At 44.5% G+C, this 18,889-nt stretch overlaps 2 protein-coding genes across 5 annotated transcripts in view; both read left to right on the top strand.

Moving 5' to 3' along the window:
* The window catches only part of CLK2 (CDC like kinase 2), a 13,653-nt gene extending 4,003 nt beyond the window's left edge, over positions 1-9,650 (top strand). The window contains exons 4-13 of one of the 3 annotated variants that reach the window (XM_032233937.1): positions 1,745-1,841; positions 2,267-2,333; positions 3,660-3,776; positions 4,000-4,166; positions 5,316-5,410; positions 5,558-5,687; positions 5,775-5,857; positions 5,987-6,066; positions 7,817-7,907; positions 9,057-9,650. In XM_032233937.1, the coding sequence (XP_032089828.1) occupies positions 1,745-1,841; positions 2,267-2,333; positions 3,660-3,776; positions 4,000-4,166; positions 5,316-5,410; positions 5,558-5,687; positions 5,775-5,857; positions 5,987-6,066; positions 7,817-7,907; positions 9,057-9,239 (1,110 nt within the window). In that variant the 3' untranslated portion in view covers positions 9,240-9,650. The remainder of the gene's footprint in view (positions 1-1,744; positions 1,842-2,266; positions 2,334-3,659; positions 3,777-3,999; positions 4,167-5,315; positions 5,411-5,557; positions 5,688-5,774; positions 5,858-5,986; positions 6,067-7,816; positions 7,908-9,056) is intronic. The other 2 variants (XM_032233938.1, XM_032233939.1) reach the window with 2 other exon arrangements.
* LOC116519864 lies at positions 9,287-16,738 on the top strand. Of its 2 annotated transcripts, none has more exons than XM_032233942.1 (5): positions 9,287-9,402; positions 12,264-12,469; positions 12,598-12,773; positions 14,027-14,114; positions 16,167-16,738. In XM_032233942.1, exons 1-5 carry the CDS (start codon positions 9,312-9,314, stop codon positions 16,371-16,373), a joined length of 768 nt encoding a protein of 255 aa, XP_032089833.1. In that variant the 5' UTR covers positions 9,287-9,311; the 3' UTR covers positions 16,374-16,738. The 2 variants fall into 2 exon arrangements, with proteins under 2 accessions (XP_032089833.1, XP_032089834.1); XM_032233943.1 differs by lacking the exon at positions 16,167-16,738 and adding an exon at positions 14,286-14,448.
* Positions 16,739-18,889: the final 2,151 nt, after the last annotated feature.

Here is an 18,889-nt window from a genome sequence, read left to right as displayed (position 1 = left end):
TTGGTGGCCGTATAAATCGGGTGGGTGGGTGGATGGATAGATAGATAATTTCTGAGAAGACAGTGGAAGATGATGTATGATGTCTATTCGTTTCATTAAATAATTCTCTGCCTTCAAAAACTTGGCAGCTGAAAGTTTCAAAAACCTTGTTAGGCGCAGCAGTCCGAATCGCCAGTACAGGGCAAACATGCTTTGGCCTCTTTGAAATCCTTAATATTTTTGGAGGGTTTTTTCCAGTGTGAGTGGAACGTCTTCTGCCTATAGTACACACAGTCCTTGTCTTACAACCAAAAATCAGTTGTTAAGGGAGGCATCATGTAACTGCACCTAATTTTAAGAGAATTTTAGCAAACCGTTCACACACACACACACCCCCCGGAACCAGCCTCAAAATCTGGGCTGGCTGTTCAGAATATCAGGGAGCAGAGGGGATATAATAATCCCACCCTTATTGCTTCTAGAACAAGCAAGGTGAAAAATCCTGCCTTGGACTGGGATATATCTCCCCCCTCCCCAATACTGGGAAAGGATGAGGAAGGGGTGGGGGTAGGGGGCTTTTTCTGTCATTCCGTCGCTGACCTTTACTTGAATTGTGGCCTGTGGGGGGTCCTCTTCTTAGGGGCAACAGTACCCCATTTGCAGAAGATGCTCTCCCTAACCTTGATGGATTTTATATATATATATATATATATATATATATATATATATATATATATATATATATATATATATATATATATATATATATATATATATATATTGCATTTGTGTTGATAAATAAATAAAGGGAGACTAGTATAGATCTATTTCAAGCTATTTAGCTCTCATCAGCTAGCCATGCCCATACTGGGAATCGAACCTGGGCTGTATTACATATCAGGCAGTTATATTAGCCACTAAGCCACAGGCTCTCTTCCTTTATCAGCTGAGCCAGGGAGATAGGTATGTATTGTGTCACAACCCCTGGTATGCCCAAATATGGGAGGAAGCATACTGCTTCCTTTCTCTATTGGCTCATCACAAGAGACCATCACGATATATATAAACAGGTAGTCCTCGACTTATAACCGTTCATTTTAGTGGCCGTTCAAAGTCACAACCGCACTGGAAAAAAAGGGACGACCGCTTTCCCACACTTTACGACCATTGAAGCATTCCCCACGGTCACGTGGTTTACATTGGACGCTTGACTCACACTTAACGACGGTTTGCAGCGTCCCCCCCCCCCCCGGGGGGGAGGGTGTCACGTGATTCTCCTTTTGCGACTTTCTTACAAGCCATGAAGAATCCAGATCCACTTTTAACGACCGTGTGAACTAGCTTAACGGTGGCAAGGAAGGTCGTAAAACGGGGCGAAGATCCCGTAATGAATGCCTCGCTTTGGGCGGGCGCCACTGTGGTCGTTAAGTCGAGGACCACCTGCAAAGACCACCCTGAGCCGGCACGCGTGAGTGTGTGTGTGTGTGTTGAGTGTTGCTTTTCGCCCCTTGCCACCCCTCTTATTGTTCACGTGTGTGTTGTATATTGTTTATACCTCTACGCCTCTGTGCCGTTATGAACTTGGCCTGGAATTCGTCCCACCACCACCTCCATATCCGCCACGGGCCCACCGTGTCCACTTGGCTGGCTTCCCCCCTTCGCCTTCGCCCGGGTGAAAACAATGAATGAATGAATGAAAACCCTCCCCTCTCCGCCCCATCGCCGCCACCGCCGCTGCGTTTTTGCGGGGGGGCCTCCCCGGCAGCAGAGTCGTCCCGGCAGCAGAAGGAAAACCAAGAACGTGGAAGTCGACGTGGAAGGCCACCTCATCTATCGCGTCGGCGACTGTCTTCAAGAGAGATGTACTGCGAAATCGTAACATTAATCCCGTCTCTAGTTAAGCTCCCGTCGCAGTTACAGAATTGTTCTTAGCTTTTCCCCCCTTTTCCTCGTTTGCTCTGTTGCTTTTATTTTCTCTTCTCTTCGCAATGTGTTTTTTTTTTTTTTAAAAAAAGGCCAAACCGCAGTCTTTTCCCCTTCCCCTCCCTTTTTAAGCATCCTTCCTCCTTTCCTTTCTGCCTCTATCCTTCCTTCCCTCCCTCCCGTTTTATTTCTTTCCGTATTGATATCCGAAGTGTTAGGGACCGGCCAAGATAGCTTCTCTTTTTTTTTAAAGTGGTGATGTTTTTGTTGCTTGGCCACCCCCAGATGCCGGCCCCCCGCGTCTCACCCTCTCCTCTTCTCCCCTCCCCTGCCCCCAAATCTCTTTGTCTCCTTTCCCCTGCAGATGAGATCATCACCACTCTCGGGGAAGGCACCTTTGGACGCGTGGTGCAGTGCATTGACCACCGCAGGTGAGGGGAAAATGTCTCGGGCTGCTGGAAAATTAACTGGGGGGGGAAAGGGTGCTTCCCTCCAGCCAGTATGGAAGTCCAGCTGGCTGCAGGTTTTCCCTCCTAGGCTGGATGGCTGCCACAGATCCCAGAGAGAGAGAGAGAGACCAACAGACGGAGGGGGCAGGGGAGAGAGAGAGATGGGATGGATGGATGGATGAGAGATGTAGAGAGGATAACAGACATAGATTGAAATAGATGATAGATGCAGAAGAAATCAAAACAGATTGGAGATGGATAAGATGATAGAGAATAGATAAGGAAAATAAGAAAGAGATAGATTGATGGATAGATAAGATATACAATATAAGAGAGAGAGAGAAAGAGAGAGAGAGAGATCGATACTGTGTTTCCATGAAAATAAGAGAGGGTCTTATTTTCTTTTGACCCCCAAAATAAGCGCTTGGCCTTATTTTCGGGGAGGCCTTATTATTTTTGAGGTGCAGGAGGTGGCGAGCGGGGGTCACCTCATGGCTGCTGCTGTGTTGCAATATTTTCGGGGGAGGGCTGATTTTAGTGCATGCTCTCAAAAGCCGAATTGGGATTATTATCCAGGGAGGTTTTATTTTCAGGAAAACAGATGATAGATAGATAGATAGATGATAGATAGATAGATGATAGATAGATAGATAGATAGATAGATATAAATAGATATAGATAGATTGATAGATAGTTTATGATAGAGAGACAGGGAGGGAGGGCGGGACGGGGAAGAGGGAGATGATAGAAGAGGATAGATAGATAGATAGATAGATAGATAGATAGATAGATAGATAGATAGATAGATAGATAGATAGATAGATAGATAGATAGATAGATGATAGATAGATAGATAGATAGATAGATAGATAGATAGATAGATAGATAGATAGATAGATAGATTAAATGATAGTTAGACAGACAGATAAATGAATACATAGATTAGATGATGGATGGATGGATGGATGGATGGATGGATCATAGATAAGATATAAGATAAGGTAGATAGATAATGGATGGAAGATTGATGATAGATAGATAGACAGACAGACGGAGTGTTTCTCAAACCTGAGCAACTTAAAAGAGGCCTGGACTTCAACTCCCAGAATTCCCCAGCCAGCCAAGCTCAACTCAACTAGAGTTGAACATCAACGTGCCAAACTGGTCTGCTTTGGCCTTTATTAGTGGAGCAGAGAAGTCCATTTTACAAGCAGGGCGGGGTCAGTCTGCCCACCCCGGTTGTTTTCCCCATCCCCACCTCCTCCTCCTCCTCCTCCTCCACGGTTTTCCTCTCCCCCCCCCCTTCAGGGGCAACACCCGGGTGGCTCTGAAAATCATCAAGAATGTGGAGAAATACAAAGAAGCTGCTCGCTTGGAGATCAACGTGCTGGAGAAAATTAACGAGAAAGATCCCAACAACCAAAAGTAAGTTGGATTTTGCTGGATGCGAATCAGCTGAATTCACGGGGAAAAATTAATAAAAGGGTTTTTTTTGTCGGGACAAGGAATTTGCTTCGGGCTCTCGGGAAGCCTTGGTCAGAACACTAACCTGCCTTTACTCGAGTGCCGGTCGCTTTTTAAAAAGCCCATTCTCCTCTTTCCCATCCCTCCTCTTCCTCTTCCTCTTTGCCTCGTTTTTCTCTTTTAGCCTCTGCGTCCGGATGTACGACTGGTTTGACTATCACGGCCACATGTGCATCTCTTTTGAGCTCCTGGGGCTCAGCACGTTCGACTTCCTGAAGGATAACAACTACCTGCCCTACCCCCTCCACCAGATCAGGCATATGGCCTACCAAGTGTGCCAAGCGGTCAGATGTGAGTGATCCCCGGGGTGGGGGGTGGGGAAGGCGGCTACCAAGGGCTGAGAGAAGGGGTGTGTGTGTCATTCCAATTTGTTTTGAATTAGAATAAGGATTGTCGATGCCTCAGCTGGCAGTGACTTTGAATGTAGAAGGGTCCATGGGAACATGTGGGATTTCCCCTTTCCCTCCCTCCCTCTGTCCATTCATCCATTCATCTACCTACCTGCCTATCAATCAAAATGATCATCCATCTATCCATATCAATCTTTCCCTTCCTTTCTTCCCTCCCTCCCTTATCTCCATCTGTCTCTTGTGTTTATCATCCCTTCCCTCCATCGCTCAATCCATCCAATCTTTGTATCTTTCTTCTCCATTTCCTTCCATTCTTTCTCCACTTATTTCTTCCCTCCCTCCCCTATCTCTGTCTGTGTGTCTGTCTATCAACCTCCCTCTCTCCCTTCCTTCCTTCCTTCCTTCCTTCCTTCCTTCCTTCCTTCTTCCTTCCTTCTTCCTATCTTTATATCTTTCCTCTCCGTTTCCTTCCATTCTTTCTCCACTTCTTTCTTTCTTTCCTCCCTCCCTTCCCTATCTCCATCTGTCTGTCTGTCTGTCTATGTATCAACCTCCCTCCTTCCCTTCCTTCCAATCTTTGTATTTTTCCTCTACACGTTTTCTCTCCCTCCCCTATCTCTGTCTGTATGTCTGTCTATCAACCTCCCTCTCTCCCTTCCTTCATTCTTCCTATCTTTGTATCTTTCCTCTCCGTTTCCTCTCCATTCTTTCTCTCTTCCTCCTATCTTCCCTCCTTCTCTCTTAGATTAGATTAGATTTAATGAATTTATAGGCTGCCCAATCCCGAAGGACTCCGGGCGGCTTACAACAAATACATTTAAAAAATAAAAAAGTTAAAAACAGAGAAACATAGATTAAAAAAGCCACAACATACACCCAGTCTAATCGGGGCTGGACCTCAGTCATGAGGTCAACAGCCCGGGGCCTGCCGGAATAGCCAGGTCTTAATAGCCTTTCGGAAGGCCATGAGAGTGGGTAGGGTCCGGATCTCTGGGGGCAGTTCATTCCATAGGGTTGGAGCGGCTACAGAGAAGGCCCTCCCCCGGATAGTTGCCAGCCGACATTCTCTTACCTTTTCTCTCCCTCCCAGTTCTACACGAGAACAAGCTGACCCATACAGACCTCAAACCGGAGAACATCCTTTTCGTCAATTCGGACTACGAGATGACCTACAACCTGGAAAAGGTGAGCTTGTAGTCCCTGGGGACATCTCCTCCACCGCTGTGGCTTCCCTCCCTCCCTCCCTCCCGCCTTCAGGGCTACTTCGGGTTGGGCCCGAAGGTGGGAGGACATTGTCCTTGCTGCTAACTCCCCCCCCCCCCCCCCGCCCAGAAACGTGACGAGCGCAGCATCAAGAACACAGCCATCCGGTTGGTGGATTTTGGCAGCGCCACTTTCGATCACGAGCACCACAGCACCATCGTCTCCACGCGGCACTATCGGGCCCCCGAGGTCATTTTAGGTCAGCGGTTCTACCTGGGCACCTCGGTTGGACTCCGAACGCCCCAAGTGCAGACTCTGAAACTCCCTTTTTCCCTTCGCGACACAGAACTCGGCTGGACCCAACCGTGCGACGTTTGGAGTGTCGGCTGCATTATCTTTGAGTATTATATGGGCTTCACCTTGTTCCAGGTGAGTGTGGCGGGTAGGAGCCATTGGAGGCAGGAAGGAGGGGGGGGGAGCCCCAACAAAATCAGGCTGTTCCAAGTCTTCGTTTGATCTCCCCCCCCAACTAAAACCTTCTCCCCCCCCCCGTCGTAGACCCACGACAATCGCGAACACCTGGCTATGATGGAGCGTATCCTAGGCCCCATCCCGTCGCGGATGATCAGGAAGACAAGGTAAGAGGGTTGGGGGGGGGGCAGAGGAAGGAAGGGGCTACGGTCCTCAGGGAAGGCCGAAAAGGCTTGGAACTTGAGCGGCTTTGGATTAGGAAGATTTAAGATTTATTAACATTTGTATGCCGCCCCCTCCCTTGGGACTCTGGATGATGTCCAGATGTTGAGACAGGTGGAAGAGAATCTTTGTGAGCTCAGGGGCGAATTGTGGGGTTCTTGGTGCTCTCTGAGCTTAGTGGTGGTGGTGGTGGGAGGGGGGGTTTGCAGACATTTCATGGCCCAACTAGGCAACATCATCAGTGCTAGAAGGGAGAAGGAGGAAGGAGAGAATTGTGGGGTCCTTGGTGCTCTCTGAGCTTGGTGGTTTTTTTTTTTTTTTTTGGCAGACGTTTCATGGCCCAACTAGGTAACATCATCAGTGCTAGAAGGGAGAGGGGATCAGGGAGTAAATGACAAAGTGGGGGGGGGGAGTGTTGGGTCCTTGGTGCTCTCTGAGCTTGGTGGGGTTTTCTTGCAAGCGTTTCATGGCCCAACTAGGGAACATCATCCGCAAACCTCACTCCCTTCTAGCACCAATGACGTTACCTAGTTGGGTAACGAAATGTCTGCAAGTTCATGGAGCACCAAGGACCCCATAGATCCTTTCGTCTGCCTCCTCCTCCTCTTTTTCATCTGCCTCCTCTTCTTCCTCTCTCTCTCTCTCTCTCTTCCATTCTGCAAACCCCACTCTCCTCCTCCTCCATCTCCTCCAACCCTTCTTCTTCTACTCCTCCTCCTCTTCCTCTCCACAACACCCACTCCCTTCTAGCACTGATGTTACCAACCACCTTCAGAGAGCCCCAAGGAACCCACAGTTCTCCCCCCACCCCCACCCCAGGGATGATATTAGCTAGCTGGGAAATGAAACCTCTGCAAGGAAACCACCAAGATCAAAAAGCATCAAGGACCCCACAGTCTTCCTCCTCCTCCTCCTCCTCCTCCTCCTCCTCTCCTGCCCTCTAGCAAGCCTTCCTCTCTTCTAGCACTGATGAGGTTACTTAGTCGGGTCATGAAACATCTGCAAGAAAATCACCAAGCTCAGAGAGCACCAAGAAGTGTCTCTCCTCTTCCTCCTCCATCTCCTCCAACCCTTCTTCTTCTACTCCTCCTCCTATTCCTCTCCACAATACCCACTCCCTCCTAGCACTGATGATGTTCCCTAGTTGGGTTATGAAACGTCTGCAACAAAACCACCAAGCTCAGAGAGCACCAAGGACCCAACACTCCTCCCCTCCTTGTCATTTATTCCCTGATCCCCTCTCCCTTCTAACACTGATAATATTATCTAGTTGGGTAATGAAACGTCTACACAGAAACAACCAAGCTCAGCAATCACTGGGATTCCACAGTCCTCCTCCCCTCTTCCCCCCTCCTTTTCTTCCTCCCCCTCTTCCTCCTCCTGTTCTTCCTCTTTCTCTCCTTCTCCTCCTCTTCTCATTTACTCCCTAAACTATCTCCCTCGTAGCACTGATGATGTTCCCTAGTTGGGTTATGAAACGTCTGCAAGAAAACCACCAAGCTCAAAAAAAGCACCAGGGACCTCACAGTCTTCCTCCTCCTCCTTCCTCCTCCTCGCTAAACAAACAAAGTCAAAAAGTTTATCTGTATTTGTATACTTCATAAAAAAACAAAAAAAAACAAGGAGCAACACATACTGGGCCTTTCTACCACCGATGGTTCCTTCTGATGTGTTTTTCCCCCCCTCCCTGGATAGGAAGCAGAAATATTTCTACCACGGACATTTGGACTGGGATGAGAACACCTCCGCGGGGCGTTACGTGCGCGAAAACTGCAAGCCACTCCGGGTAAGCCGGGGCCTCTCCCTGTCTCCCACCAGCCCCACCAGGTTTGATTCCTTCAGGAAACCGTAACGACACATCATCATGTCGTCAATTTATAACAGTCGGTCTCGTGGCCACATGGGGGAGATGCTGCAAGTGTGAGAAACGGCCTCACTTTAGCACCATCGTTCCCAAAACGAACAGCTGTAAGATGAGTCCCTATCATTTGCCATTGCACAAACCGCTTCCTCCTCCTCCTCCTCCTCCTCCTCCTCCTCCTCCTCCTCCAGCTATAAAGTCACAGAAGTGGGAGGGACCTTAGAGGTCCTCTAGCCCAGCGGTCACCCACTGGGGGTCCGTGAAAAAGTTTCGGTGGTCTGCAGAAAAATTGTTTGCGTTTTTTATACTGCACTCAATCAGGGGTCCTCAAACTACGGCCCCTGGGACGGAGATGTGCCATGAACGCTTGTGTTGCTGCAGAGAGTCTCCCCCTTCGGGGTCTTTTTGTGGGTGTTGGAGGGGGGCAGAAATTCCGACTGGGGGTCTGCTTCGGCCTCCTGGTGGGGGGCTTTGGGCGAAGGCTGGAGGGAAGAGCCACTGGTGGGGAAGAGCCGGAGGGCCTTGTTCCAGTGGGGCTGCATCATGGCCTGGAACTGGCTGACCATCGCAGCCCACTGAGCCTCCAGGCGCCGGTATTTGGCCTTGCACCCCCGCAGATCTTCCCTCTGCTTGGAAAGCCCATGCTCCTAGTCCTCAGTGAGGTGCTTCTGCTGAGCCTCCTCCTCGGTCAGATCCAATTTGAACTGAGCTGTTTTGCCAACTCTTTCTCCTGGTGGCTGCTTAGCTCCAGCAACTGCTTCCTGTTGGGGCCCTAAGGAGCCCGGGCGGGCAGGCTGGGAGGGGAGGGTCCCTTTGACATGAGTGACACCAAGTTGGCCACGCCCACCAAGTCAGATAGATCATATTAACGGTCTGGGATTTAAAATTAGGAATTTAGTGGTCCCTGAGGTCCAAAAGGTTGGGGACCCCTGCTCTAGCCCGAGCCCACACAGGAATGCCCTGGGACAAACCATCTTTTCCTCCACCCAAGGAGAAACTGAGCAGCCTATTCCTCCAGCCACCAGCTTAACCATTTTTAACCGGGGGGGTGTCCCTCTCCGCTTCTCTTCCCAGAGGTACCTGGCGTCGGAAGCCGAGGAACACCACCAGCTCTTCGACCTTCTGGAAGGCATGCTGGAATACGAACCGGCCAAGCGGCTAGCCCTCTCCGAGGCCCTCAAGCACCCCTTCTTCAGCCTTCTCCAACTGCAGCCTACCCTGAAAGCTTGGGATTCGAACCGGGACATCAGCCGGTGACCCGTGGGGGGCTCTTGGCTTTCGTTTCCTGGACAACCCCACCCCCACCCCTTCTCAACGTATTTGGCCCCTATGGTGGCTGGCAACGTCTCCGTTTTTGGTGCTTTTTCCCTCCATCCGAAGACTACAGAAAAAAACAAAAACTTGAGTTCTCCTCTTCCAGGTTCCGTCCCTTTTTGTTACGGTATAAAGCTTGTGGATATGTGAAATAGTCTGTAAATATCTCTCTATAAAGTATATCTATCTATATATGTGTGTGTGTATATATAAATTATATATAAAACACACCGGGATATCTTGTGCCATTTCCCTCCCTCTGTAAATAATGCTACTGTCGCTTGTCCCCACCCCCCCTTCCCATTTCCTCTCTACCCTGGGCGGATTTTGCGGTTGTGGGACAATTATTTTTTGGGTGAGAACAAACCGCGTCCCCCGTTTCAAATCCCTGGAATTTTATATTAATTTTGTACAGTCTTGGGGAAAATAAAAAGACCACGTCCGATGGAGTTCTCTCTAGGTGTTTCGCTGGCTTTGTTTCTCTCTTTCTTTGCTTTTCGCTCTCACAAATAGAGTCTATATCAGGGGTAGTCAACCTTTTTATACCTACCGCCCACTTTTGTATCTCTGTTAGTAGTAGAATTTTCTAACCGCCCACCGGTTCCACAGTAATGGTGACTTATAAAGTAGGGAAGTAACTTTATAAAATTTGTAAAGCAGAGTTACAGCAAACCCCTAAGGCCCACCATGAAAGCTGGAACGCCCACTAGTGGGCGATAGGGACCAGGTTGACTACCACTGGTCCTAGAAAAGAGTGCAGAGAAGAGCAACAAAGAGGATTAGGGGACTGGAGGCTAAAACATACGAAGAACGGCTGCAGGAACTGGGGATGTCTAGTTTAATGAAAAGAAGGACCAGGGGAGACATGATAGCAGTCATCCAATATCTCAGGGGATGCCCCAAAGAAGAGGGAGTCAAACTATTCTCTAAGGCACCTGAGGGCAGGATAAGAAGCAATGGGTGGAAACTAATCAAGGAGAGAAGCAACCTAAAACCAAGGAGAAATTTCCTGACAGTTAAAACAATTAATCAGTGGAACAGAAGTTGCCTCCAGAAGTTGTGAATGCTCCAACACTGGAAGTTTTAAAGAAAATGTTCGATAGCCATTTGTCTGAAGTAGTGTAGGGTTTCCTGCCTCAGCAGGGGGCTGGACTAGAAGACCTTTAAGGTCCCTTCCAACTCTGTTATTCTATTCTATTCTAATGCTAATTCTTATTCTAATTCTATTCTATGCTAATTTTTATTCTAATTCTATTCTATGCTAATTCTTATTCTATCCTATCCTATATATTAATGCCCAATCCAGTCTGAACTAACTCACCATCATAATAATTGAACACCATCGGCATTGACAAAAATCCCCATTGGTCAATTGCGATTGCTCAACTGTTTTCATTGTGGTTTCAGGGAAGGGCATCTTAAGTTGGAGACGATTTAAGGCTAAAACCCAGTTCAAGAAAAAAAGAAGTGGGGGGGAGTCAAGATTATAGTATACCCAGCTTCCTTCCCCCTTCGACGCTGGGCGTAAGGAGCTTAAAACCCACGTCCTGCCAGCTGCAGCTGGTCCTTCAGCTTCTTCTATAAACCTTTCATCCTCCTCGGTGGGATTGTGTGTCATTGTGTCCGTTAAGGGTTGCTTTAGAATGACAAAGCCCCAGGACGATTGTTCTAGTTTTCCTTGACAAGTATTAAACAATGTTCACACAGGCAGTGCCAGTTTTTCTAGTCAATTTTATTTTGGGTTGAGAAACCTTTTCTGTTCGTTCAGAGCTGCTGGTGCTGTTCCTGTTGTCATTATTGTAATAAATATTTCTAGTATTATATGTCAAAGAATCATGGGTATCTTTATCTAGCTATTATCTATCCTATCTATCTATCTATCTATCTATCTATCTATCTATCTATCTTCTATCTATCATCTATCTCTGTTATCCATCCCATCTATATCTGTCTGTCTGTCTATTTATCTGATCTATAATTTCTATATCTATTGTATATACATTACAGATAGATGGATAAGATTATCTATCTTCTCTCTCTCTCTCTCTCTCTCTCTCTCTCTCTCTCTCTCTCTCTCTCTCTCATCTCTATCTATCTATATCTATCTATGTATGTATCTATCTGTATCTATCTCTGTCTATCTATCTATTTCTATCTATCTATCTATCTATCTATCTATCTATCTATCTATCTATCTATCTATCTATCTAATTATCCCTCTATCTCTATCTATCTTTCGTTATCCATCCCATCTATCTGTCTGTCTGTCTCTCTCTGTCTATCTGTCTATCTATCTGATCTATAATCTCTATATCTATTTATTGTGGATAGATTAGATGGATAAGATTATCCATATCTATCTATCTATCTATCTATCTATCTATCTATCTATCTATCTATCTATCTATCTATCTATCTGATGTATAATCTCTATATCTATTGTGGATAGATTAGAGATAGATGGATAAGATTATCCATCTTATATCTATCTATCTATCTATCTATCTATTATCTGTTATCCATCCTATCTTTCCCTCCCTCCCTCCCTCCCTCCCTCCCTCCCTCCCTTCTTTTCAACCTTCAGAGTCTGCCTGGACAAACCCTTGCAGTTTTCTCGGCGAGGTTTTTCAGAAGGGTTTGCCATTGCCTCCTTCTTAGGGCTGAGAGAAAGTGGCTGGCCCAAGGCTCATCTGAGGAGAAGGACTAGAACTCCCAGCCTCCCGCCTTAACCCAAACTGCCTCTCTTCCTCCTACCTGTGATAAATCTATTTGTCCTTCAGGTACCACAAGATGTTGCAAACCGGCCCTCAGCCTGGGGGGAAAAACATTAGTTTTGGATCTGCTTTTAGCCTCGGTTCTCTTGGGCCCAAATCCACTGAGGACTAGCCGCTTGCTCTTTTATCCGAGGAAGACTTGAAGCGGTTTGCCCTCCAGACAAGGGCACGTACCTAGTTATCTTCCCGACAGGCTCCACTCACCGCGCCATCTGTCTCCCCGGAGTCTCGACAGCTGTCGCCCGAATGGATCAAGGAAAACCTGTCCTCCTTATTGCTCCTGATCTCCCCTTAAAAGATCTTGAGCAGACAAGATTTGGAATCATCCTTGGGACACCTTCGGAGGGGGAAGATCCATCCCCACCAAGAGAAGCTGAACTTACACTGGAGCTTTACTCCGTGAGTCCCAACATTTTTACGGAAAATGAGAATTGTTCAGTTGGGGTTGTAAGGCTTTGCTCGGTGCCGATGGAGGGAGGGTTTTTGGGGGCGCGTCTTTTACGAAGCTGCTTTGCGTTGCTTTTCAGTGCGGGCGTCTCTTCGCCGCTCGGCCCCTCTCCTTAACCATGAGATCGGGATTTGGGGACGCGGTCAAAGAATTGCTCTGTGGCTTCTCAACCAATTCCGCCAAGGACAAAGACATGGGCGTTCAAAGAAGCCACAGCTGGGAGCCAGTCAAGATGCAGGCTCAGCCAAGGCAGAAGTAAGTACGGTTCACAAATTGGTGTAAATATGGAGCAGCCGAGCAAACTGTTTGAAATCGAACAGCTAAATAGCTATATAAGTAGTTGAGATAGATAGATAGATAGATAGATAGATAGATAGATAGATAGATGATAGATAGATAGATAGATAGATAGATAGATAGATAGATAGATAGATAGATAGATAGATAGATAGATATGGATGGTGTCTTGTGACGAGCCGAAGGACAAAGAATGGAAGTAGTGATCTTCCTCCCATATTTGGGCATACCGGGGGTTGTAAAATCTAAATAGATACCTTTCACCCTGGCTGGCTGATAAGGAGTCGAGCTCTGTGGCTCAATGGTTAACACATCTGCCTTAGAGGCAATACAGCACAGGCTCGATTCCCAGTAAGGGTATGGCTAGCTGATGAGAGCTAAATAGCTTGAAATAGATCTATACTAGTCTCCCTTTATTTATTTATCAGCACAAATATAACATAGATAGATAGATAGATAGATAGATAGATAGATAGATAGATAGATAGATAGATGATAGATAGATAGATGATAGATAGATAGATAGATAGATAGATAGATAGATAGATAGATAGATAGATAGATAGATAGATAGATAGATAGAATAGATGGAGATAGGAAAGGGAGAAGGAGGGAGGGAAAGAAGGAAAGCAAGGAAAAGATGGATAGATTAGATAGAATATAAAAATAAATAGTTGGCAATAGAGAAGGGAGGGAGGAACGAAAAGAAAGGAAGCAAGGAGATAGATAGACAGACAGATGAAAAAGGAGAATATAAAATACATAAATAGGTGGAGAGAGGGAAGAGAGAGAGGGAGTGTGGAACAAAAGGAAGGAAAGGAGGCAAGGAAAAGAGATACAGATAAACAGGAAGGAAGGAATAGATTGATGGGTACCCTTTCATCTTCTCCCCCTTGCCTTTTTGCTCTCTTGTCAAATTTCGTGGCCTCGATACCCGAGTACCGTATTTGATCTAGTCAGTTTCCCGGAGCGAACTCCCAGCGTCACTTTTCTTTGGTTTCTGGTTTAACAGCCAGGAATAAAACTGTTAGCATCTTCTGATTCTGTAGAAGAAACATAAAAACAGGGAGGGATTTTTGGCAGGAGCAAGAGCGCCTGGCTAGGCGTTCAAGACCTGCATTTTGTGTTTGGGGAGGGATCGATGCCACATTTTTGTGATTTTTTTTCCCCTCCCTCTTCCTAAAAACCACCTTCTCCTCCTCCTTTGCCAGGGTCGAACGAGACGCAGCCTTCACACGACAGAAAGCCCAGCGTGCTTCTTTCAGAGCTCATTTGCGGGAGAAATACAATCTCCCAAAGGTGAGATTTATTTATTTATTTATTTGCTTTCTAAAAGGTACAAATTCGGGTACAAATTCCAGGTAGTCCTCGAATTACAACAGATACATACTCCTCGACTTAACAACCATTCGTTTTAGGGACCGAAACCAAAACGGGGCTGATAACAGTGTGTCTTTTTCGCACCTACAGCCGTTGCAGCCTTCCCCATGATACAAATCCGAAACGCTTGGCCACTCTCATATTTACGACGGTCTCGGCGTCCCGTGGACGCACGCAGTCCCCTTTTGCGACCTTCTGACGAGTCCAGGCCATGGGAGATCCCGATTCGCTTAACAAGTGTGTGACTTACTTCACAAATGCAATGATTCACTTAACGGTGGCAAGGAAGGATGCGAAATGGGGCAAAAACTCACTTAACAGCAGGCTCCATGGTGGTCGTAAGTTGAGGACTACCTCTAGCCCTAACCCACACCCTAGTCTGACTGTATTTATTTACGTCGAGATGCCTATGTTTAGTATTTATGCATTTACGTTATCAATTAAATGCATGTATTTATTAAATTTGTATGCCCATCTCCCATCCAAAGTGACCAGATATTGTGAAGCACAACACAATGGTTTTTGTCTTCTAACCATTGTGTTATTCCACACTTGGAATAGTGCAGCCAGTTTTGGTCTCAACCCATTACAAAAAAATATGTTGAAACTTTTGGAATTCTGCATGATTGGTGACATTGTGGTTAATTGAAAATATGAATGTATATTATAAACTAATGGGAATTCTTTGTTCCAATCTTTGCTTTCCGTCCTTAGAGATAGGTGATACTATAATACTTTAAAGACTTAATGTTATTTGATGGATAATTATGAATTCAAGGAAATAAGGGTTGTTACAAATGAAAGAATATTAATGGCAATTTGAACACATTTGAACACACTCAATGACAGTGAAACATTCAGTTATGTTTAATGTAAACCAGGGATGTTAACCCTAAGCTTAAGAATTAACGCACAAAAACTTGTAACCAAACGACACGCTTGATGAAACGGAGGGAAGTTGTTCTTTTTTCTTCTCTTGCTTTGTTTTGTATGTGTTGTTTTTGTTTAAAAAGAATAAAAATATATCTAAAAAAAATGTTGAAACTTTGGGAAAAGTGCAGAGAAGAGCAACTAAGGCGCTTAAAGGCCATGAGACTTGGGGGGACATGATAGCAGTGTTCTAGAATTTGGGGGGCTGCCACAAAGAAGGGGGGGGTCAACTTATTCTCCAAAGCACCTGAAGGCCAGGCAAGAAGCAACTAGCCAAGGAGAGAAGCAATCTGGAATTGAGGAGAAGCTTCCTAACAGAACAACGAACCAGTGGAACAGCTTGCCACTAGAAGTTGTAGGTGCTTCATCACTGGAGGTTTTCAAGAAAAGACTGGACAGCCACCTATCTGAAATGGTATAGGTTCTCCTGCTGGAGCAGTGGACTGGACTAGAGGACCTCCAAGGCCCCTTATGACTGTTATTCTCTTATTCTGTTATCCTTCCTTCCTTCTTCCTTCCTTCCTTCCTTCCTTCCTTCCTTCCTTCCTTCCTTCCTTCCTTCCTTCCTTCCTTCCTTCCTTCCTTCTCCATCACTGGAGGCTTTTTAAGAAGAGACTGGAAAAGCATTTGTCTGAAATGGTCTAAGTTCTCCGGCCTGAAGACGGGGTTGGACTAGAAGACCTCCAAGGTCCCTTCCAACACTTTGATTCTGTTATTTTACTATCCTTCCTTCCTTTTCCTTCCTTCCTTCCTTCCTTCCTTCCTTCCTTCCTTCTCCATCACTGGGGATTTTAAAGAAGAGATTAGACAACTTTTGTCTGAAATGGGATAGGGTCTCCTGCTTGAGCAGTGGGGCTGGACTAGAAGACCTCTAAGGTCCCTTCCTGCTTTATTCTGATTGACGTTTCTGAACTCTTTCTCTCTCTCTCTCTCTTTTTCTTTCTTTCTTTCTTTCTTTCTTTCTTTCTTTCTTTCTTTCTTTCTTTCTTTCTTTCTTTCTCTTCTTCCTCCTCCTCCTCCTTCTTTCCCTCCTCCTCTCAGAACCCGGCCGACGAAAAGCAGCTGGAAGCCGCGGGGGCGAAGCCTCAGCTGCCGCGAGACCTTCTGAGCATCGCGCAACCCAACAGAGCCTGGCCAGCCCCTCCCAACCGCCCCAGCTTTGGCGGCATCGATTTCGACTCCTTGCAAGCGAGCCTCCGGAGCCCAGCGCAGTCTTTCCCACGCCCGGGCCCATGTCGTCTCATGTGAACGCCGCGTCCTTTTTCTGAGGATGCGGGAAATAAAAATATATATATATTTGTGTAGGGGGCAAAGCCGGACTTCTGGGAGGCTCCTTCGGCCCACGCCGTCTTGTACAACGTCCGAGTCTTGGTCGGAAGGGGGGGCTTTGGATGAAGACTTGCTGAGAAGGCCCCCCGATAAGGCAGCCTTTGTCCAGATGTGGCTCTATCGTTAAGTCGAGACCTTGGATAAAGAAATCCAAACTCTGGATTGATTCACTAAACATGTTAAGCCTTTTATTGCATTATGAGCAATTTATTCATTTATTATTTAAGTGTATACAGCTACCCATCTCACCTACATACAATAAAGCAACCAGATTAAAAAAACAATGATGGAAGAAGCATATTTGTTGTTAGTTGGGAAGTCGTGTCCCACCCATCGTGACCTCTCTGGACCACGTTCCTCCAGGCCTTCCTGTCCTCTCCCATCCTCTGGAGTCCATTGAAGCTCAGGCCGGCTGCTTCAGTGACTCCATCCAGCCCCCTCCTTCTCTGCCGTCCCCTTCTTCTTCTTCTGCCCTCCGTCGTTCCCAGCATGAGGCTCTTCTCCAGGGAGTCCTCCTTCCTTCTCATTGGGTGGCCAAAGCATTTGAGTTTCCTCTTCAGGATCTGGCCTTCTAAAGAGCAGCCAGGGTGGATCTCCTCTAGGACTGACCGGTTGGATGGCCTTGCAGTCCAAGGGACTCAATGCAGAAGTCTTCTTCTCCAGCACCAGAGTTCAAAGGCCTCCGTTCTTTGGCCCTCAGCCTTCCTTATGCTCCAACCTTCACAGCCATCCATTGCAACTGGGAAAACCGTAGCCTTGACTAGACGCACTTTTGATTGGCAGGGTGAGGTCTCTGCTTTTTAAGATGCTCTCTAGATTTGCCATAGCTTCCCTCCCCAGTCTTTTAATTTCTTTAGCTGCCGTCCCCATCTGCGGTGATCTTGGAGCCCAGGAAAATAAAATTGGACACTCCCTCCATTTCTTCCCCATCTAATGTACCAGGAGTTGAGAGGGCCGGATGCCATGATCTTGGTTTTCTTCACGTTGAGTGTCCAGCCAACTTTGGCACTCTCCTCTTCCGCCCTCATCAAGAGGCTCTTTAGTGCCTCTTCACTTTCTGCCATTGGAGTGGTATCTAATAGTAGCCGAAATAGCAGATGAACCGAGTTGGAAGGGACCTTGCAGGTCATCTAGTCCAACCCCCTGCCCAAGCAGGAGACCCGACATCATCTGTGGAAGAAGCAGATAATATAAAACAATTAAAACACTTTTAAAGCAGAATTTGCTGCAAAATAAGCCTTTCTACTGCTACCCCTCATTAAACCAGGTTCTGGGACATTGATACTACTACTATTACTACTACTACCACTACCACTACACTACTATTGCTACTAATAATAATAATAGATATTTATGATACATTTTTGAATGTTCAGTTGACTGAGTTTCATGTTTAATGAATAAAATATATAATAATTTAATTTATCATTTAATTTATTATTTATTATTTTATTTCATTATTGCTTATTTATTATTTATTATCCATTAATTTATTATCTATCATTTAATTATTTATCATTTTATTTTATTTATTGTCATTATTTATTATCTATTATTTTATTTATTATTTTATTTTATTTATTGTCTGTCATTTATTATTTATTATCTATTCATTTATTTATTATTTTATTTTATTTATTGTCTGTCATTTATTATCTATTCATTTATTATCTATTATTTTATTTATTATTGTATTTTATTTATTGTCATTTATTATTTATTATCTATTTATTATCTATTATTTTATTCATTATTTTATTTATTGTCTGTCATTTATTATTTATTATCTATTCATTTATTATTTATTATTTTATTTGTTATTGTATTTTATTTATTGTCTGTCATTTATTATTTATTATCTATTCATTTATTATCTATTATTTTATTTGTTATTGTATTTTATTTATTGTCTGTCATTTATTTATTATCTATTCATTTATTATCTATTATTTTATTTATTATTGTATTTTATTTATTGTCATTTATTATTTATTATCTATTTATTATCTATTATTTTATTCATTATTTTATTTATTGTCTGTCATTTATTATTTATTATCTATTCATTTATTATTTTATTTGTTATTGTATTTTATTTATTGTCTGTCATTTATTATTTATTATCTATTCATTTATTATTTATTATTTTATTTGTTATTGTATTTTATTTATTGTCTGTCATTTATTTATTATCTATTCATTTATTATCTATTATTTTATTTGTTATTGTATTTTATTTATTGTCTGTCATTTATTATTTATTATCTATTCATTTATTATCTATTATTTTATTTGTTATTGTATTTTATTTATTGTCTGTCATTTATTTATTATCTATTCATTTATTATCTATTATTTTATTTATTATTGTATTTTATTTATTGTCATTTATTATTTATTATCTATTTATTATCTATTATTTTATTCATTATTTT

The sequence above is a fragment of the Thamnophis elegans genome, chromosome 17 (assembly GCF_009769535.1).
Source record: "Thamnophis elegans isolate rThaEle1 chromosome 17, rThaEle1.pri, whole genome shotgun sequence".
Taxonomy (NCBI): Eukaryota; Metazoa; Chordata; class Lepidosauria; order Squamata; family Colubridae; genus Thamnophis; species Thamnophis elegans.
Note: the sequence above shows the minus strand (reverse complement) of the source record. Positions and strands in the feature narration are given on the sequence as shown.